The sequence below is a fragment of the Lutjanus erythropterus genome, chromosome 22 (genome assembly GCF_056507025.1).
Source record: "Lutjanus erythropterus isolate fLutEry1 chromosome 22, fLutEry1.hap2, whole genome shotgun sequence".
NCBI classification, from domain to species: domain Eukaryota; kingdom Metazoa; phylum Chordata; class Actinopteri; order Lutjaniformes; family Lutjanidae; genus Lutjanus; species Lutjanus erythropterus.
In genome coordinates, this window is record NC_139338.1 from 16,634,964 (window position 1) to 16,656,153 (window position 21,190).

The following is a 21,190-nucleotide window of genomic DNA, read 5'->3' on the forward strand; positions in this document are numbered from 1 at the left end:
CTCTGTATCATAAACTCAGAGCTGTCATGTTCAGTTCAGACGTTGTTAACACGGGGGTGAGGTAGTGCCATTCACACTATGCAACTTTCTGTCTTGTAACAGGGAAGTCGTTGTGCTTTGCACACTACAGGACTGATCAGCACCGGTGGTCATTACAAGCTCTTTCACCAGAATTAATCCCCTATGAATCGGTTTGCTCTCCAAACAAAGCTATGTCATGAAAATACACACTAGAAGTGACACTGAAGTATTAATACTGAAGCATCAGTACACAGCATGTTACTGTGGTTGTCTCACATAGCCAGACCTAACGTTTGAGCTACTTTATTTAACTACATCTAGTTTTTTTTTCTCTGCATTTGCCTTCTCTACATCTCCCTCTTGACTCTTCTCCTCCCCCAACTCTGCTGTTGTTGGCTGTAACTCCCTGACTCCTCCCTGACACACTCAGATATTTAACTTGCTTGATATATTTTGGGCGCCTTTGAAGAGTTAACACATAGCGATCGACATTTACATGAGCGAGTGCAGAATTTAGCCTCTGATTTGAGGGCTTTTGTTGATGATCTCCAAAAACTGCCGGTGAGTAGAAAATCAGAGCTGAAATCCTGTAGCGTGAATTCAGCTTCAATAAGCATCTATTACAAACAAATCCACACAATGCTGATTAAGCCTAATGCCACCAGGTGAGTCTCTCTGTGTTTCGCAGTGTATCAGAGATTTTAAATCTTGTGTCTGCGGAGACATTCACGCACTGGAGCAACCTTAGCGATGGAGTAGTCTACAGCAATTATGGTGGAAAAACCTTAAAAGTTTATCACGCTCCACACAGCGTTCAGAGGAAGGAAAAACACGGATGACCATTTGTGTAGCTCTTCCTTGAACGAGAAGAGACTGAGGGCAGGCATGGATGTCACCTAACTCCTCTTGGGAAGGTTGATATTTCTAAAGTAGGCTGTATAGCTATTACATTTACTCTACCTAAATAATATAATTATTGCAACTGTGGAAATTCCTCTGTATTTCTCAGCTGTAGAAATACACGTCAGCAGTGTTTGTCTAATTACTTTAATTGCCAGAAGAGGGAGACAAAAGTTCTGTGCTGCAGCTTTAAGAATAATTTATTCACAGGTTGGTTATAGTTGTCAATACAAAGTTGTTCTTTATCTGTTGTGTCATATACCTGAACTACACAAGCACACACATAACAGAATTTAGTACCATATACATGTAATTTAAGGGAGACAGGGTTGGCTGCAAAACATTTTAAGTGGATACAAATTTTAAAAGGATTTGACTCAAAGTTGCTCTTTGCACTCCATTTGCCCCGAGAGGAAAATACAGGAAATACCTGAAGACTGAAAGGATTAAATTACTGACAAATAAGACATCAATAAAATGCACATGGGCTACATTTGGACTTAAATGTGCCTGATGTGGGAGTGCAGCTGGTGAGTAAAAGAAATAATATTGACAGCACATTCAGCCACTGATGAGTCATATTTCCGCTGATGGTTTGCTCACTTGCTGCTGCGTGCGCGATTCATTCTGCATGTCGATATTTCATTGGTTTTTCTGAGAAACGTCTAAAAGGGATGATGACTCATAGTCATCTTTGTCATGCAGTTTCATTTTAGGGTTTGAGACTTGTGAAACAGCGAATGTTGTCTATGCATCCGACGGATTACAGTTGATGGAAAGAGGCTCTTGAAAATGCTAATATGTCTCATTACAAGAGTGAGGACAAGAAGGAGTTGGGGAGTTTTGTTCCAGTCAACAGCTCGGGTAGTCAAGGAGAAAATTCACCCCTTATACTACATATCCTCCTCATGTAGCTCCAAGGTTTGACAAATGAACTTATTCCACTCTGATAATATTGCACATGTACTTCGTAGCTTCACTTAGATTAAAGTTGTTGATGTTCTTTCTAGTGAATCATTTAAACACAATTTAACAAAGATATTTTAGATGCCTTGTCGACTATTTTTATACTTCCACATATCTCATGAGGACACATTTGGTATCTTTGGAAACTTTGGGATCTCTGCTTTGTATTTATGGTAACGTCATTTGCTTTGAACAGATGTTTGTCATAACTTCCCCACTGGTGGATCAGAGGGTTGAGGCGTTAGATGTTTCTAACTTTCCAGTGGTGTGGTCAGCCAATCAACACATTCCTTGTTTGAAGGGAAGCTGCTTGATTTTAAGCTGTATGAGTTGACGTGTTAGTTATATTTTTTTCTAGCTTTTATTCACAAGATCATCAAGAACATCAGCTTTTCCCTCCACCATACTTGTTTAGAGCTTTAGTTACTTTTAAGATTACAGTTTTCTTTATACCCTTCCTGGGTTTTTTGCTAATAACACTTAGATACTTTACTCATGTAAGGTTTTGAATGCTACACCTTAAACTGTAGTGGTGTATTGTCAGTGTGGTTTTGCTTTCAGCCATTAGTGAAGCAATGCAGTTTAGCTCCCAGCTATACTTTGTATTCTTCATACTGTCCCCACTTCTCCAACTATTCATACTCCTTCACCTGCTTCTTCATACAAATTAAGAAGAAAGAGGAAATTCACGCCAGCACCAACCTTTCAACAAACCTTGAAAAATTCCACACCTTTCAGACATTATTGGTATTAGTCAACTTATAAATCCAGCAGTGCAGGTTAGGATCAGCTTTTCAGCATAAAGCATTCACACAAATTTCCTTCTCTTGTTGGGGCGTCATTCCTGGAGCTGGGCGTGCTCCCCGGAGATAAAGCTGAGCTACGGATGCTCGTGAAGTACACTCTCACATTTTGTTACCATTCCCCCTTTTCCCAAAGTAAGCTTGTAAATAAACAGGCAATAAATGAAAAGTGCAAAGAAAGAATTGTTTTTGAAGTTCTTCCCTGTTTCTTTGCCTGACTCATGAAGGTCTGACACAGATGACACCCAAATGACTTAAAATAGAGAGGACTCAATCGTTGTTTCCTTTAAATCTTGATCTCACTTTTAAACTTGATTTAAGTGGTAACGGTACATGTATGTCCACCACAAAAACCCACTTACTGCGGTTTCTGAGATAAAAATGAACTGTTTTCCACCTTCATGGTTTCCCGCACAAACACTGACAAACCAGCCAGATAAACACACACCTTCCTATAAACACACACACACACACACACAAACTTCCACACACAACAATATGCAGTCCATTCATGCCAACAGATGACAGAGCGCATTGAGAAAATGCCAAAATGCTGACTACTGAGGGAGAGAGAGCACGCGGCTGAAAAATCTCCTATGTCAGACTGCAGAGCTGGCAGAAAAGAAAAGCATTGTTGAGGACACACACATACACACACACACACACCTAGGCAGCCTGTGTGGTGCAAAAAACTGGAGCAGGCCAGCAGTGCATAACACACACACGCAGCCTGTGAGGCGTTTTTGGCGAGACGGGAGCGGAGATGGAAGAGAGAGTGAACGAAGAGGAAGAAACAGAGGTAGAGATAAACAGAGAGAGTGATGCACAGAGAAAAGGGGGCTTGCATCTCCTGGCAGTGACCTCCTGTTGTCTCCCTCAGAGCACATCTGCTTTTTTGTACCTCCATCATATATTCTTATTTTCAGCCGCATTTTCTCTCCGCCTCTCATACTGTCCTCGTCAGTGTCATCCTGTTTATTGCCATCCCGACCGACACATCTACGTCTTCTTGGTGGTGAAAATTTCCAGTCATGTGGGGATGAAAAAAAGGGGGAAATTGGATGGAAGAGAGTGCAACAGGGGCTAAAGCAGTATACCAAAACAAATATGCACCAAAGAAACCTTGTTTGCTAATTTATGATGCAATTTGCACAGAAAATTTTGTACAAGGAGGTGGAAGGAGAGACATAAGCACTGGCACTGAAAAAATTTAAGGGGCAGGTCGAAAAAAAAAATCTGTTGTATGACTCGTCAGCAGTATAGTTAAGGTTTGGTCAGGTTAAGGCAGAAAACCTCTTTTAAGAAAAGGTCATGGTTTGGGTTAAAATGAGTCATATGTTAAGGTTAGGGGATCTTCATCGTCATGATTACAGTAACACCCATGCGCTAAAGGTTAAGGAATGACTGTGGTTGTGTTTTAGAAAAGCCCAAAAAACGTTTATCTGAGGTAGGAAACAAACAAGCAACAGTCTTTTCTACATCCATCCACCCAACCCCCTCTAGTTTGTGAAAAAGTCATATGAGGATGAACTTTGACGCTTGACGACATGTCAGAGGGCAAATTATGAGAATTATCCGACACCAACTGTCCCAAACTGAAACGGATTTGCAGGTCAGTCATGTCACACAGATAATACGTATAATTGGCCCAATAGTCATGTTGTGTGTCTCTACACTCACCATGTTGTGCTGGATGCTGGGTGACGGAGTGACTATGTGCAGAGCTTGTCGGTGAAGGTGGTAACAAGCTCGGCAACTTGGTGCCTAACTAACTCAGCTTTCGAACGGCCACTTAAGGCTGTCTCAAGAAGTGAGTCAATCCCCATAGACCTCCATATTAAAATTTACAGCAGAAGCGTTTACAGCCTGATACAAAAAAAGGACTGGGTCTTTTGGGGATATTTTATATAACTCACCTCTTTAAATTATATTAAGGCTTAAAGTTATGCATAATTAGGGACGTGCAGGTTTTGAGTGGCAGGTGGGTACCATCACAGATGGCTAGCTGCTTCATCTGGCCGCCTCATCTCCTCTCACATTTCACCTCTTTGCCCATTTTTGGATTAGTCTGGAGTTAGCGGAGTCAGGCTGTCCAAAACGGCGATGACCAGAGCCACCACACTGCGAGCCTCAAATCAGCTTTTCAGAAACCCGTGGATGACCTCATATCACCTCATTATATTTTACAGTGTATGGTACTATCGTATTTGCCTGTCTCTCTAGTTTCTACAAATCAATCAAATCTAGAGACCCACACCAATATCCAGTTCCTGTGAGCTACGTTACCATTTAAATGATGCTGAGCAGCAAAAGCTTTCCAGTTAATTTTTTTTATTGTGTGTTGTACTGATATATGAGTGATCTCTTGAATGATTTTCTAATGATTAGAGAAGCTGCTTTTTAGTTTAGTTTCCCTGCAGTGTCTGAAGATATTTGCTGCAGTGAGATTTCTGCGAGAAATGTTATTAAAGTAAATAATATGATCAATGAAGTTGTGCCGCCTCATGTGTAAATGCGCACACAGCCTCTCTCTCTCTCTGTCTCTCTTTGGAGAAGCACTGTTTCCCATCCGGTATTAATCAGAATGTTAATTTTTATGACTCAACTTGCCAAACCAGTGGATTAACTGTGATCTGCACATGACTAGTGGTCACACAACACATTGTTCAAACTAGTTCTGATGAGCTTTGCCCAGCCCTAAGGCTGGAGATATTTGCTTTCTAACCATGCCAACTGCATCGTAAACTTAGTTGTTCTCATACTTGGCGATGTACTTCTTGTATGAATGGAGAATTCCACAAGAGAACTCAGATTGTATAGAAGTTCAGAATTTGCATGACGTAAACTATACACATGGCAACTCTCTGTGTTTCTGTTTTGCACAAGACAACAACAGCGGTGCCATCATAGATGTCACTGTGACGAGCGTATTTGTCACTGTGCAGTGGCAATGACTTTGTACAGATGCAGGTAATTGCAAACTTGGTTTATTAACTTTTCTATTATTATTGTTACTGCTGACATGCCTGGTGACTGTATGTCATCTTCATCCTGACCCTGATGTTCATGTGCGTATTGCATCTTGCAGTGTTCATTTCTGAGGATGTGCACAACTGACACTCGAAATGGACACAGGATACAGCAGGCAGCCATCATACTGCACATGTGAGCATATGGTTAAAAGTAAGTATATCTCTGACTTTACAATGAGGATGGGAGGCACAAAGGGGTTGGAAAACAATGAGAGAGCAGGGAGAGAGAGAGGAGACAGAGGAGCTTTGAAGGCAGGTATACATACACACACATACACACACACACACACACACAGGCCATGTTTCACTACTGTACAGGTGAAGCCCCAGTGAAGCAAGGAAACACCTGAAGGAACATAAAAGATTCATCAGTGTACAGTGAGAGGGTGCATGTGCAGATACACACACACACACAAAACAAAGGCGTAACGTATCTCATAAAAATTGTCACAGTCTGCTCTCTTATGTTAGTGTGTGCATAGATACTTTTTGTAAGTGTGTGTGTGTGTGTGCATGGGGGAGAGAAAATCTACAGAGTCATGGTAATATCCATTCAGGAAGGTGTCGGCTTTCAGGGGGACGTGTTGACACACGCCCACGTAACCCTGGCAACCAGCAATCGCTGCGGGTGCAGATGAAGCACGTTGTCGAGGCGAGCAATTATCCAGTTAGAGCCCTCCCCTGAATCATCAAATAAAGACAACATAAAGTCACACACATGCACAAAAAGAGACGCACACACAGCAGCACATAGTGGGTCACATGATGACCAGAACGTTCTGAGAGGTTCTAGAACACTTCACACACAGACACACACACACCTGAGTGCCAAATTTCACTCCTGACATCATGCTCTCCCCGTCTCACCTCTGTCCTCACATTTCCCCTCCTCTTTTCCTCCCTTCATTCTAACCTCCATTTTAATATTCAGAAAACAGCATGTGTCTCTCCCCTGTTTGTCCCTGTCTCTCTGCTGAGACACTCTAAAAATACTCTTCATCCTCCCTTTTCTCTGACCCGTTCCTTATTTTACCCCTCTCACTTCCCTCATCCATCCATCCCTCTCTCTTTCTCCTCTCTTTCGCTCAGTGTGAGTGCTAGCTAGGGCCCAGCGGGTTTTCTAAGAGAGGTATGACACACCACAGCAGCACGCACACACACATAGGTACACACACACATACACAGCTGTGATATGAGGCAGACAGAGGGAGGCAGAAAAACAGAAAAAAATGCATGCTGAGCAAGTACGCACACACACACACAGAGGCAGGTCATGCAGAGAGATTCAGCTACCGCCGCTGAAGAGAAAGCCTGTGGCATATAGACCCGCCTCTCTGTTTTTACATCTCTTTTACTGTGCATTTCTTACTCTTTCACCTTGTCCTTCTCTCTTTTAATTCTCTTGCCTGTTATCGTCTTGCTGCACAGATACAAAATAGCAAATGATGGTGGAGTCAGCTGGCAAAGACGCTCACTTTTGGTATTAAAAAGTTTGCTAATAACCTCCTACACAGCACAGTCTGGCTGGCAGTTTTAAAGCCACATTGGACGTGTTTTCTTTTCCATTTTGAACCCAACAAACGTGCATTTTGTGAAGGCAGCTGCTCACACACACTTAGAAACAAGGGTTCCACAAGGGTTCTTCCTGAAAGTCTGAGGTTCCACCCACAACCATTTGCTTCTGAAGAGCCCTTTTATGAAGAAAGACTAATAGTTCAGAAGTATTTCGTCAAGGGCTCTTTGTGCCATTATATAAACGGGTTCTTGGTTGAACCCCCTGAGCTGGTTCTAGTGGGCATGAAAAAGTCTGGATAGAACCCCAGAGAGGATTCAGGGTGGAACCATTCACAGATGGTTCTAGGTATAACCCTTTATGTTGGGTTCTGGGCAGAACCTTCTGAAAGGGTTCATTCTTGTCCATAGTCAGCGTATTACCGACAGTAGATGTTTGATGAGGCAGAGAGGAGCACCAGCATGGAAGCCACCTAAAAGGTCCAACTAAAACAAATCAATATCAGTTTAAGTGTAAGCGATATTTAAATATTTTCACTGCTTTACTTTACCGTCACACAGCCATTCCTGACAGGAATAGGCAAAATCAGTAATTTCACCTTGCAGAACACAGGACATGCTGGTCAACTGCTGCCTCGATCTATTAGTTTGTTTGTGTTATTGTGTGATTTTGGCATTTTAAAAGGCAAGTTAGAATTCACCAAAGTCACAGAATAACACAAACAAACTCATAACTCAGATCTAGGCAGCAGTAGACCAGCAATTTCTGTCTTGTGCAAGATAAAATTACTGATTCTGGTTGGTTTGGAGACAGTGATACTTGGCTTAAATAACAGCGGCTTCCAGTCAGAAAAGGCTGTCTGACAGCAAGGTAAAGCGGTGAAAATACTGTGAATATAGCGCACATACTGTTCATTGCTTAGCTTTTGTCCTGGTGCTCCTCTCTGCTTCTCCAAACTGGGGGCACGTACTTACCCATAGGCAATACACTGCCTATGGGTAAGTACCTCATACAACCCCATTTCAAATAATCCGAACTGTCCCTTTAACAGAACATTTGGGTGAGGCAAATCACACTATGGTTTATGATCAAGCCTGTTTTTGTCCCAGGAGGTTTGTCCAGTAAACTGACCAGCAACCGTCACAATTTGTCCACATTTAGCTGGGAGCTGTTGTTAATCTCCCAGCCTGTTTATAACTCAAGGTGTTTGCAGTATCATTATAAAGCTTGGTATTCATGTCAGGATCTCTATTTTGAAAATGCATGACACACTCTGCGCCCGAGTACCAAGGACGTAGGTGCTGGCAGCCACAGGGGACAGTGCTGCTTAACTGCTTTGTTTTTGCCCTTGATGAAGTTACAGGATATAAGTTAAAAGCGGAGTGGGACTATAAAAATAGTCACCAGACAATTTCAGTCGATTTTGGACTCTTTGCATCTATGAATCGAGCGTTTAAGCAGTTTTTAAATATTAAAATCAACGTTTACACTAAGGATTTGCGAGCTATTTGCAAATATAGCTTTCCCTGTTCTGAACCCGTGTGGGGATTTGTGCTTTTATCATCACCTGAAACTGAAATCTTGCTACATCAAGAGTCTATTATAAGGCCTAAAATATATACTAATTAAATCAAAATAGCTTAAACTGATTGTAAGCTTCCAAGAGCTTGCAAGACTGCCAATAAAAAGTACATATTTGGAATTTTAGATGTCACATATGCTAAATTACTTGTGATACTCCTCAGTCTAAAACTAAGTAATGGTGCTTGAAGGTGCTGGTTAAACAGAAATAAAGAGATAAAGACCTGTGATAATGGCGTTGAACACGTAGTAAAAACATTAATTTTTCATCCACAGTTTGATTCAACAATTCCTGCATTATTATTCATGTGATCGTGGAAAGTTAGAGCAGGCATTCTCAAAGTTTTGATGACTGAGACCCAATTTCGGGAGCCAGAATATGATTGAGGGCCACACAGGAAAACCTATGAACCTGTCACAAGATTATTGATTGGTCTCATAATGGCGTTCAACACTAAATTCCTTGGGCACCAAATTCAACTATTTGCCGATAAGGCAGATCACTTTATTTGTCCCCAGAGGTTCAACGAAGAAAGTTGATCCATTTTTCCTGAAACCTACTCAACCATGCAGCATTTTTTTTTGTGTTGGCTTTTCCATCTCACTTCCACATTAATTTCTGTGACGCTCACAAGATGCCGCTAGTTGCCATGCAACCAGTAGCCTTCTGCAGGCTGTCATTCCTAACCTGACAGACACTTGTTAGAGGGTTACAGTTTGGCGCAGTAGCCAAGTAGAATTCTTAATGTAGATTAGTGAAAGTATTGATATTAAATGATAGAATTATAATAAATGCTACATAAACTACTTCTGAGGGCTGCCACTGGCCCGTGGGCTGCAATTTAAGAGTTGTGATCATGACCAAATCCCCTCCAGGTTGAGAAGAGATATTTTGAAGTACGTTTCTATGACATATTTGCCACAGCTGGACCACTTGTGATTACATAATACCTGCCCATGCTCTGTGACAACACATTCTCATGGCATTTTGTGAAATAGTCACGAAATTTAATGTATTTTTTTAAATGTATTTTCCACCATCATTCTCATTCAAGTTTGCAATAATAAATATGCAATGTCCAGTTAAACTTTCAAAATAAAGGTCTGGTTTGGGAAAACATTATCATTTTTATTTTTTTTTATAAAAATCAACATTCTTCTGTGTGCCACAGATTTTTCCGCTCTTTATATTACATTCATTCCTATTACTTTGAAAGACACAGCGACTGTCATGAAAAATACTGACAATTTGTGCCCACGTACACAAAACTCCAGGTTGTATTTTGTGACTATTTCACAACCGCTGTGGGCTGTCTGTAAGCATGCATTGTTTTCTTCTGATTAGTATGAATATATATTACTTGTGAACATGTAGCTGCATGGACAATGGGCTCAGTGAATTTGACTTTTGCCACAGTTTGACCCAGTCATTCATGCTAAAAATGTGTATTTCACAACAAGAAGGAGAAGAAAGGAGTGAAAGTGGGGAACTGTCTTGGAGAGAGTCAGAAAGAGTGAAAGACAGACAGAAGCAGATATGAGGTCCAGTGATTAAAACTGTCACGATTTTGTCTTTGTAATTTATGATAGTAAATGAAGAGTCTTTGGGCTTTGACTGTTGGTTGAAAAGAAAAATGAAATTGTGATGAGCATTTTTGACACTTAATGGAATGGAGGATTAATAAATTAATCGTGACAATAATGTGCAGATTAATCAGTATTGAAAATAATCATTAGTTGTAGCCCCGCTGGTGATATGAGGTGGAGGCTGGGGCTGAAGACGGTGGCAAGGAAACAGCCTTTTGAGAGGTAGTGGCAACAAAAAGAGAGAATTTGTACAAGCTGTCTAACTCAGTCTGCTGACTCCTCATAACAGCTTCGGATAAACTTTAGGATGTATTTCTGTACAAAACTGTGGATTTTGTCTCCATCACTTCACTTCTATTGGAAAAACAATCTTTTAATGGCCAGTGTGAGGAGGAGGAGGGATGATTACAGCAAGCAAAGAGAAATCATCTGACTGTTTTTAAGACACGACTTTGAAAATTCAAACCTCTCCTTGAGGAAAAGGAGAACAGAGAGGACGAGAGGAGAGTTGCTGTCAGTTGTGCTCGGCTGCCTCCCTCCATGTAAAAACGCCTGTTTCTGCAGCTCCTCTGCCTCTCTGTTATCCTCACCTGATCACTGTTGCCTCTCTTCTCCTATCGCACCCTCTCTCCCCCTGCCTCTATGTTTCTCATCAGCTCTTCCTCTCTTTCTCCTTTACTCTCTCTCTCAACCACTCTGCCACACTCCGCTGGCTTCAGCAAACGGCTCCCCTGTCATATTATCTCACACACATGCACACACAGAAGCCAACAGTGAGAGGGAGGGATGCAAGCATATAGAAAATATACTATTTACATGCAAAACCACATATGCACAGACATGTGCTCTCCTGTCTGTGCACACACACACTTAGATAAACACTGAGGCACACACACACGTGCACACACACGCTCAGACCACGACTGCTCTGAGGTTGAGAGAGGCCCACTGGAGGGGATGAAAGTTACAACTTGGTTGAGAGTAAAAACAAGATCCTCGCCACTTAGCAGTATTTGATCATTTTCTTGCTTTGATACATTAAATAAGCAGTTAAGAAAATATCTGCTATATATAGCTGTCTGTTACTGACACACACATACACTCAGCTGAGACTAAAATGAGACTTCATCATCTTAAGCAATGCCAGATGTGAGACAACAGCTTCAAAGTGATTATTTTGGTTCTTCATGAGAGACACATGAGAGAAATAGTCTTTTACAGACATTATTTCATCACCATGGTCATTTAAGGACATCCATCCCTGCATATGTACAGCATACATAGGCCAATATACTTCACCTCTTTCTGTTACTAAATGGTATACTGCAAATTTGAGAAACTTGTACTTTACTTGAGTTTTTTCTTTTCATGCCACTTTCTTCTTCTACTCCACTACATCTCAGATGGAAATATTGTTTTTTTTTTTTTTACTTCGCTACATTTTTCTAACAACTTTGGTTACTGGTCAGTTTACAGATTAAGACTTTTATACCAAACTTTCTCTTTTCTTGTTTGGTGTACTTAGACATGACATGAACTAGGCTTGTTGATATTGAAAAGAAAAACAAATTTGGAACATGTTTAAAAGATGTTGATGGAGGATCTGTAAAAGTGAAACATCACATTTTAACTAGCTATTATTAGCAAAATGCTAGCTAACTAGTTAGCTAACAGTTAATGCATGATGTAAAGGTCTAAATACTTGTTCCTAGAGCTGCATCGATTAATCGATTAATCAGTTATTGCTCGATTATTAATTTAATTGACTATTTTAACAATTTTTGGTAACCTTTTCAAGAAAAAGACTAAATACACTGATTTCAGCTTCTTAAATATGAATATTTTTGGCTTCTTTACTCCTCTATGACAGTAAACTGAGTATCTTTGGGTTGAGAATAAAACAAGATATTTGAGGATGTCACCTTTGGCTTTGGGAAACACCGATTGATATTTTTGTTTACCATTTTCTGACATTTTAAAACAAGAAACTATTATTTGATTAATCAAGAAAATAATCGACTGATTAATCGACTTTAAAAATAGTCATTTGTTGCATCCCTACTTCCTCCAACACTGCTGCTCCACTGTAATGTGTGGACATGTATTTACTGGCAGATGCAACGCAGATGTGAGACAGGGACACATGTTTTTTACAGATCTCATATTAAACTGTGGCACATAATATAGTTTTACAACTATTGAGTGCGCGTATGAAGGGACACACACTCCTATAGCACACCCGCTGACGCAAAGTGTGATCTCTGTCTTGAGGCTTTGGCAGCACTGTGCCAAATTCTAAGCCAATAAAGCATGTTGAAATTAATTAAAAGAGGTTTTTTTATGACTTATTTGTTGAACATTGTTTCCAACAGTACTGTGAGAATATTACATGAGCTGGGTTTTATTTTATTGCATTTTTTCAGCCAGACAGTTAATCCTCTCAGTGTTTGACTGATGAAATGACTGATGGTCTCTGGAAATGTAAATTTATTTTTTTGGTTTTGCAAAAAAAAAAAAAAAAACGTGTGAAAGAGGAAAGTGAACATAGAAAGGCAATTATAGGGTAGACTGGGGACTGCTGCAACAGGGTACAGTTGAAAGAAGTCTTGCTCCTCCAATCAGAGACATGCTAGAGTAATGATACTCATACTGCTCAGTTAGAGCCTCTCCCCACCAAGAAGACAGAAAACACATTCACCAGGCTGCTGCATTTATACAGAAAAACTTGTTTAGGAGATAGTTCATCCAAATACAAACATACATGTTTAATGCATTGCATTATAAATTGCTCCATTCTTCTTGTCACCCTGACATATATGGATTGAAAACCATCTGTAACATCTGCACATTGGCCCAAGGTAGGCCTATTGAGACAAAAAGCAAAAGTTCATTAGTGACATTTAATGTAATTCAAATTAACATGTTGCAACTGTCCCCTGATTCTGTTGCTGTCCCAAGTAGGAACGTTTATAATTAGTTATTACAATGATTTTTTTTTTTATCATTATCGATTAATCAGTTGTAAGAATTTAACTAATTAAAAATATAGAACAGATAATTAATCAACAGTCTAGAAATGGCAGTAATTTTGCCTTATTTGACATTGTTTTGTCTGGTGGAGACATTTGTCATTTGGAAGAAAATGTGTGTTTTGTATCTTATATTAATTCTTGTATTAATTAATGACTTGATTGTTCGGACCGGTTAAGGAAGATGACAAAAATTTTCAACCTGTAACCAATATGTAATACCTAATCACCTTTAAATGGTGTGGGCAATTAGTCAACAGATGTAACTTTAACACATCAAGACTTAGCTGGTCTAGTCCAAACTGTCTCTGAGTAACTCAGAGAAGTGCAAAAAGTGTTGGAACCGTCTCCAGTCACCCCTACATGAGACAAAGAGCACTGTATTCTGTCCTGTGGCCATTCTGGAGACACTCTAATAGTATTTCCAGAACAACAATAACAACAACAAAACCGCAATAAAAAATATTGAATGTTGATGCCAAGTAAGTGGAGTGAAAAGGGCTTCTCCATTTGGCTTCCCTGTGTTTCCTGAGTGGTCCGCTCAAAGGGTTAAAGCCGAAAGTGAACTGAATTGTAAGAAGTTGGTTTCCAAGGGAAACTGTTCGCACCGTTCCAGCTGAGGCGGGACGAACCAACTGCCTGACACGGAGGGGGTAGGGGTGATTCGATATGAGTACAAATTAATTTCACACCACAGTGCTTTGTTAAACATTAGCATACATATTTTCGTGTGTTAGCATATTATTACACCGCTAATAATAACGTTGGTCGTAATCGAATATGTTTTTGAACACATAAGATTAATGTTATGACTTGCCTCCACCCCTCCCGTACAGCCAGAGTGCTGGGGTCCCTGCCAAGTCGGTTTGAAAAGAGCAGACAAAGGCTTTGAGCTCAGGACGCCCCTCTCTCTCTCCCACTCTGCCTACAAAGCCAACCTAGCTCTATCTTTTCTGCTTTTATATCATGGAAACGTTTTTTAAAAGGTGGCGTTAAGAGTGTCGGTTTTATTTTTCACTTTGTTATTGTGAAATGTACGACCGTCTGGATCCCCGCTCGGCCGAGAGAGGACGGCTTTTTGTAGGTAGAATACAAGGAAGCGTCGTCTGAGAGAGGGAGCGAGAGGGGGAAGGATTGACGCTTTTTCCTCCTCCTCTCCTCCTCCTCCTTCTTCCTTTTAGCCCCCCTCTCCTCTTTTTTGGCGGAGAGAGGGGTTGAGGCAGGAATAAACGCTTTTTTTGTTTTTTCTTCTTCTTCTTCTTCTTTTTTTAAATGCATTTGAATCCTACTGCGCAACCAGACCGGATCACGTGGGGTTTGGAGAGAGTTGGATCGATTTTGCACAGTTCAATGTGAGAGAAACACAGAGAAACTCCTATTTCTTTTTTACTTCTGTGGATAACTGTGGACTGTTGATACTTTTGCATAATTTGCAAAAGCAGGGGGTGTTTGAGTGGGTTCTTTTTTCAGCCTTGGAGGTGTGGAGTATTAATTCTTATATGCCTGGGGTTTGAAAAACAATGGAGACGCACATTTCGTGCCTCTTCCCGGAAATTTTGGCCATGATTTTCAGCTATCTGGACGTGAGGGACAAAGGCAGGGTAGCCCAAGTGTGTATCGCTTGGAGGGACGCATCCTACCACAAGTCAGTGTGGAGGGGGGTGGAGGCCAAGCTGCACCTCCGCCGGGCCAATCCCTCCCTGTTCCCCAGCCTCCAGGCCAGGGGCATCCGGAGGGTCCAGATCCTGTCCCTGCGCCGCAGCTTGAGCTATGTGATCCAGGGAATGCCTAACATCGAGTCCCTCAACCTGTCCGGCTGCTACAACCTCACGGATAACGGGCTGGGTCATGCATTTGTGCAGGAGATCCCATCACTGAGGGTTTTGAACCTGAGTCTGTGCAAGCAGATCACAGACTCCAGCCTGGGCAGGATAGCTCAGTACCTGAAGAACCTGGAGGTGCTGGAGCTCGGCGGCTGCAGCAACATCACCAACACTGGGCTTCTGTTGATAGCGTGGGGCCTCCACAGGCTCAAGAGTCTCAACCTGAGGTCCTGCAGGCATGTCTCGGATGTGGGGATTGGACATTTGGCGGGTATGACCCGCAGCGCGGCGGAGGGCTGCTTGAACCTGGAGTACCTGACTCTCCAGGACTGTCAGAAACTGACAGACCTGTCACTCAAACACATTTCCAAGGGGCTCACCAAGCTCCGGGTTCTGAACCTGAGCTTCTGCGGGGGGATCTCGGATGCAGGGATGATCCACCTCTCCCACATGGCCTCCCTGTGGAGCCTCAACCTACGCTCCTGTGACAACATCAGTGACACGGGGACCATGCATCTCGCCATGGGCACCCTGAGGCTCTCTGGGCTTGATGTCTCCTTCTGCGATAAGATTGGAGACCAAACCCTGGCGTACATCGCTCAGGGGCTCTACCAGCTCAAGTCTCTGTCCCTGTGTTCATGTCACATCTCCGACGATGGGATAAACAGGATGGTGAGGCAGATGCATGAGCTGAGGACCCTGAACATTGGACAGTGCGTGCGCATCACGGACAAAGGGCTGGAGCTCATAGCCGACCACCTGACCCAGCTGGCGGGCATCGACCTGTATGGATGTACCAAGATCACCAAGAGGGGACTGGAGAGGATCACACAGCTCCCCTGCCTTAAAGTGTTGAACCTGGGACTCTGGCAGATGACAGAGAGTGAGAAAGTGAGGTGATTGGAAATGTTTTTGTTTCTGTTCTTTTTGTTTTTGGACAGGGACAGAAAAGGGGAGCAGGAGGAGGGGGGGATAGTACATGGGCGGGTAAATTTCTTTTCTTATTTAAAAAAGAGAGAAAACCTCCCTTTACCCCTCCTGTGTGCTTGTTGTAAGGTGTGCTTCTTCTCCCATGTGACCAGAATTTTATGTTCAAATGTTGTTTTATTTCGCTTTCTGTTGGCCTTGCAGGATTTCAATTAGTGTTTTTGGATATGACTTCATATTCTGCCTGGTAGGAAGCAATTAAAACTTACTTTTTGTTATGAGCTCATGAAAATCCCTGTTAACAATTGTTTTGATCTCATATTGAGTTTTAATATCTCCTAAATTCTTACATTGGACTGGAATAACTTCAGTGCAAATCAGCGAAGTGTCATTTGAATAATCTGCTTACTTGCTTCCAGAATATTCTTAAAGTGAAACTTGCATCCATTTAAAAGCAAAGTGAGGTTTTAAAACTTGAGTATGAGACTTTTTTTCTTTCTTTTCTTTATTTTTTTTACAGTGAGTCTGGATTTGAGACATTCACGACTAATCTCCGCTACAGCCATCACGCCTAAAAAACATTTGGCTACCTCGTATGTGGTTGTTTTCAAAGGGTGTATACTGTTAAAAAAAAAACAGAAGGAAAGCGAGAATGAGAGACTGGGAGAAAATGTGCCTAAAGGGACTGTGTCTGCCCCCTCCCCCCATTCCCTCCCCTCCTCTCCTTTCCCTCCACTCCCCTCCCTCCTCCATGAGCAGAGCTTGGAGAAAGGAGACAGGACACAATCTAACTACCTTTGTTAATTTACCCCCATAAACAGCAACAATTTCCCACAGAGGGAAGCAGAGAGAGAAAGGGAGAAGGAGAGCTGTAAAATCCAGATTTGAAGAGGGCAATGATATGCAAAAAAAAACAGAAAGAAAAACACTCTTTTATTGTTTGTTTTCTTCATTTTTTAGTCCAACTTTAACGCCCTTTAGAGACGTGTTGTGTTTAAGCTTTGACGCAAATAACAGGCAAGATTGTCAGCTTACCCTTAGAACAAATACCTATAGTCACCCTATAGAGATAAAACATAAATGTATAACCAGGCCATTATTAAACACAGTATACTCTGTTATATGAATATTTGGTGTTTTTTCTAAGGGATGCTGGTGGAAACAAATGTCATGGATGATGTTCAGAGCGTCGTACTTCAAATTGAAGTGATTTCTGTATCTTATACCCTTTATTGATCGAAATGAATCAGGGTTTCTCTCCTCTCATGGCTTTATTTTCCCACGTTAATGCCAACACAGGTCGCATTCATATTCATGTTGCTCTCACCGGTAACAGAGAGAGATGGAGAGGAGGGTAGGGATATCTTTTTTTCCTTCCTCTTTTTCTCCATCTCTCCCTGAATAAAAATACCCTGAATCCATTTTGAGACATGCTTAGAATAAGGAGCAATCGATTATTTTTTTCTTCTTCTTTCTCCCTCTCCATCTCGGGTTACAAGCGGAATGCATCTCCCCCATCTCTCTCTCTCTCTCTCTCTCTCTCTCCTTTTCTCTCACACATTAACACACATGCACACACACACACACGTGCACACACACGCACAAGGAGGCCTGTGTGTGTGTGCGCGTTTTAATGTAATGCAATGACCTGCTAGAAAATTAATATACGGATGTGCGTCCTGCTGAAAAAGCTGTGTGTGTTTGAAAATAAAAAGATGTACTGTATATTATGTGTTTGTAAAGAAGAAAAAAATGCAGAATCCCAAAATTAAATTGTTTTATATTCTTACGGTTAAAACAATTAAAGATATTTATATAATGAACGAAAAAGAGCTGGTGTGGACTACTTTTGTGTAGCTGTAGCACTTCCTTGTCTGTTTTTTTTTTTGAGCAAAAATGTGAAAAATATCAGTTTCCACAAGGTAATTTTGACAGTCACTGCCATAGCCTTGTCCATTTAATACAATAGGGGCTTTTATTTAAATGCATTTGCTCCTAATAACCACCCACACATTTCTGAGTATTGTCCCTGATCAGTCCAGCCTTGCTTCTCAAAAGGGCTGAAAAAAATCTGTTGTGTTGTTTTATTATTTACGAGGAGATTCAAAATGGATGCTTGCCGTCTTGATTTGGCTGCAGCGCCTGTGTAATTAATTATCACCAGGGCGTTTATTATAGGAAGCAGTTCTACCCTGCTGATTTTTTTTAATCATCAACGTCTGTTTCTGCTCCTCAAATGCAGCAAAAAAACAGACAAGGTGTTTGAGTTCAACTGGTGGGGCAGTTTCACATTTTAAAAGTCTCATGGTTTCAAAGCGCCAAAAGGGGGTTAAAGGGTTGTGTTTGGTGGATTTCATGGTTTAAATGGAAGGTTTTGGGTATTAGTTTTGGTTATTTTTGCAGTGTTTTATTTCACATATGGCAGAGCTGCGTCTGTGCGCCTGCATGTGCGGAGTAATGAGATCTAAAGTTGGTTAGAGCAGATTTCCCCTCTCTCTGCTTTCCATCAGGACGTGTCCTGTGTGTGAAGTGACACCACACACACACACACACACACACACACACACACACACACACACACACACACAGAGGGTTGCCAGACCAGTCAGTAGCCATTGTCTGTCTTTAGAAGTTAGGAAGGCAGGTTTTGGTGGGGGATTTTTTCCTTCTCTTCCCCTCTTTCTCCTCCTCTTGTTCAGTCACGCATACCAGATCCTCGACCAGGCAGGAGACCCCCCCTCCACCAACACACACTCCTCCTTGCTTACTCCCCCCTACCACCACACACACACACACACTTTTTAGCATTCCACACCATCATTCAAAGCATTTAAGCATTCTCTCTCTCCTGACTCTCTGTCCATGGGGATTTGGGGATAAGGGCCAGCAGAGGGATTGTTGACCACAGGGACAGGGAGACAGAAAGAAAGAGGACAGAGAGACAGAGAGGCAGAGAATGTCAGTGTTTGCTGTTTCTTAAGTTTGCTTTAGCTGGCCTTTGGTCTTGCGCAATAACGCTGCAATGAGAGAACACAGAGATGGGAAATATTTGCTTGTGACATTTTGAGCCACTTTTTCCCTCCAAAAACATCTAAAAAAATCTACATGAAAAATAAGAAAAGAGAACAGTTGAGCTATGAACTACTGTTGATCATGTATTTTGCCTGTACTGCCATACAAAGCCAAACATTAGTACTGCAGTCTAAATAGTGAGTTGGAGCCATAGACAGTATATTAAATAGGTTAAATTCCTTTTTAATAAACGATCAACGGTTGAAGTGAGTTGTTTCCCCCTGCCCACTCCTCCCCAGACTCGAAGTTTGAGCAGGCTGCACGAACGCTGCAGTAAGCGCAACCTTACTGTAAGTTGATCGGCTGTTTATAAGTGTCAGTTGTCTATCAATGAAAAGTTACTTATTGTTCAATTTTAAAGTTATAAACTCACTCACTCCTAAAAGATTATTTTGTCTCTTAAACATGTTCATTTTGTGAACATTCTGCATTAACTTTAACTCTAATTAATGTGAAACGGGCAAACTATACACATATTCCAGCCTGGATATAAATTTTGGCTGCAGTGTTGTTGCCAGAGAAGCAAGTATTTCATTTAGTTTCCTTAATTTCTGATGGCACATCACAGTCATTTTATGATAAATTTCAGTAAAAATATCATATTTTTCCTATAATGTACTTTTAAAACACATCTAAAAACCAAACCACATGGTCAACTATGCAACTATCTAAACCAGGACAACCAATCCTGCTAAAGCTAGCTAGGGCTAGTCACAACTGTTAACTAAATTGATAAATATATCGATTTCCTACATTATCAATATGAAAGCTAAATCTAGCCATGGAGAAGAAAAGCAGTTAAACTAGTCCTGCTAGAGGGTTAACTAGCCTAATGTAAGCTGAGCCTAATGCAGTGACTACCAGATCAGTTTTTGACTTGTAGTATTCATAATTTGGTCAAGCCACTTTTAAATCACTTATTTAAACACATTAAGGTCTAAATTAATAATTCTAATCATTTATAAAGATAAAAATAATAATTATTAAAATGCTTTTAGTAGATTAGAAGCTGAAAGACCAAGTTTTATTTGTTGATACTTGTTTCCCCTTGATCATAATTCCTTAAGTTTTTCCAAAGGTTTACATCAAATACAATATTAGTACAAAAAGACATCACATGAAGGAATTACATCTTACATAGGCATCTGTTACAGTTCACCCAGTCAATTTAAGAACTTTAAACTTTTCTCAACTTAAGCTTGGAAGATTTGTATCCATTAAATTGTAACACCTAAAAAATGAAACTGACATCAACTCACTAACCATGTTAACCTATGCTTGTACTTTTTGTCAGTATGAACGTGCAATAGGTCTTAAATTACATTCATAATGGTCTAAAAAGATTTTAAAAAGTCTTAAATTTATCTAGATGAAACCCTCACTTGTCCTATCATGATAGCTGATTGTAAGGCAAACTCAAACTCGCACCAAAACTATCTAGATGGATAAATAGCACTACAGTCCCCTGATTTGGTTCAGTCCTGAATGATGCAGCACAACAACAAAAAGAAGCAGAAGTGAGCTCCGAAGGACAGAGGTGCGATGTTGTAATAAATTGGAATCAAAACGCTGATAAATGAACAGAGAGCAGGGGGCGGCGTACAACAGAGACGATTGTTCCTTTATCATTTGACATTTGGGTCTGCAGACCTTTCCCAAAAGATACAGGAGACTTAACCATGACAAGGTCATATCATGCATTTCAACCGAAAGGTCTGCAGGCTGAAATCAAGGCTGACAAAGATACAATCAGTTGCATTCAGATGATAATGTGATACTTTATTAATCCCCATCGGGAAAATCCTTTTTGTCTGCCACCCTCCACAGGGAGGTCAGAGGTCAGGATGAGCTCCAGAAGCCCACTGCTGGAGCTACTGGGGATTTGGTGTCTTGCTCAAGGACACATCAGCAGGGTGGAGAGGGTTGTCATCTTTTA

At 41.1% G+C, this 21,190-nt stretch overlaps 2 protein-coding genes across 2 annotated transcripts in view; one reads left to right on the forward strand and one right to left on the reverse strand.

The window, feature by feature from the left end:
- Window positions 1-21,190, reverse strand: part of wnt5b (wingless-type MMTV integration site family, member 5b) — a 52,676-nt gene that overhangs the window by 27,785 nt on the left and 3,701 nt on the right. The window lies entirely within an intron of this gene.
- On the forward strand, window positions 14,309-18,012 carry fbxl14b (F-box and leucine-rich repeat protein 14b). Its single transcript, XM_084711114.1, has 2 exons — window positions 14,309-16,151; window positions 16,703-18,012. The coding sequence occupies exons 1-2, from the start codon at window positions 14,953-14,955 to the stop codon at window positions 16,755-16,757; spliced, it is 1,254 nt and encodes a 417-aa protein (XP_084567240.1). The 5' UTR covers window positions 14,309-14,952; the 3' UTR covers window positions 16,758-18,012.

Coding starts and splice junctions, on each gene's coding strand:
- fbxl14b (XM_084711114.1), top strand. CDS start 14,953: ATGGAGACGCACATTTCGTGCCTCTTCCCGGAAATTTTGGCCATGATT. Junction 16,152..16,702: donor ACAGAGAGTGAGAAAGTGAG/GTGATTGGAAAT, acceptor TTTTTTTTACAG/TGAGTCTGGATTTGAGACAT.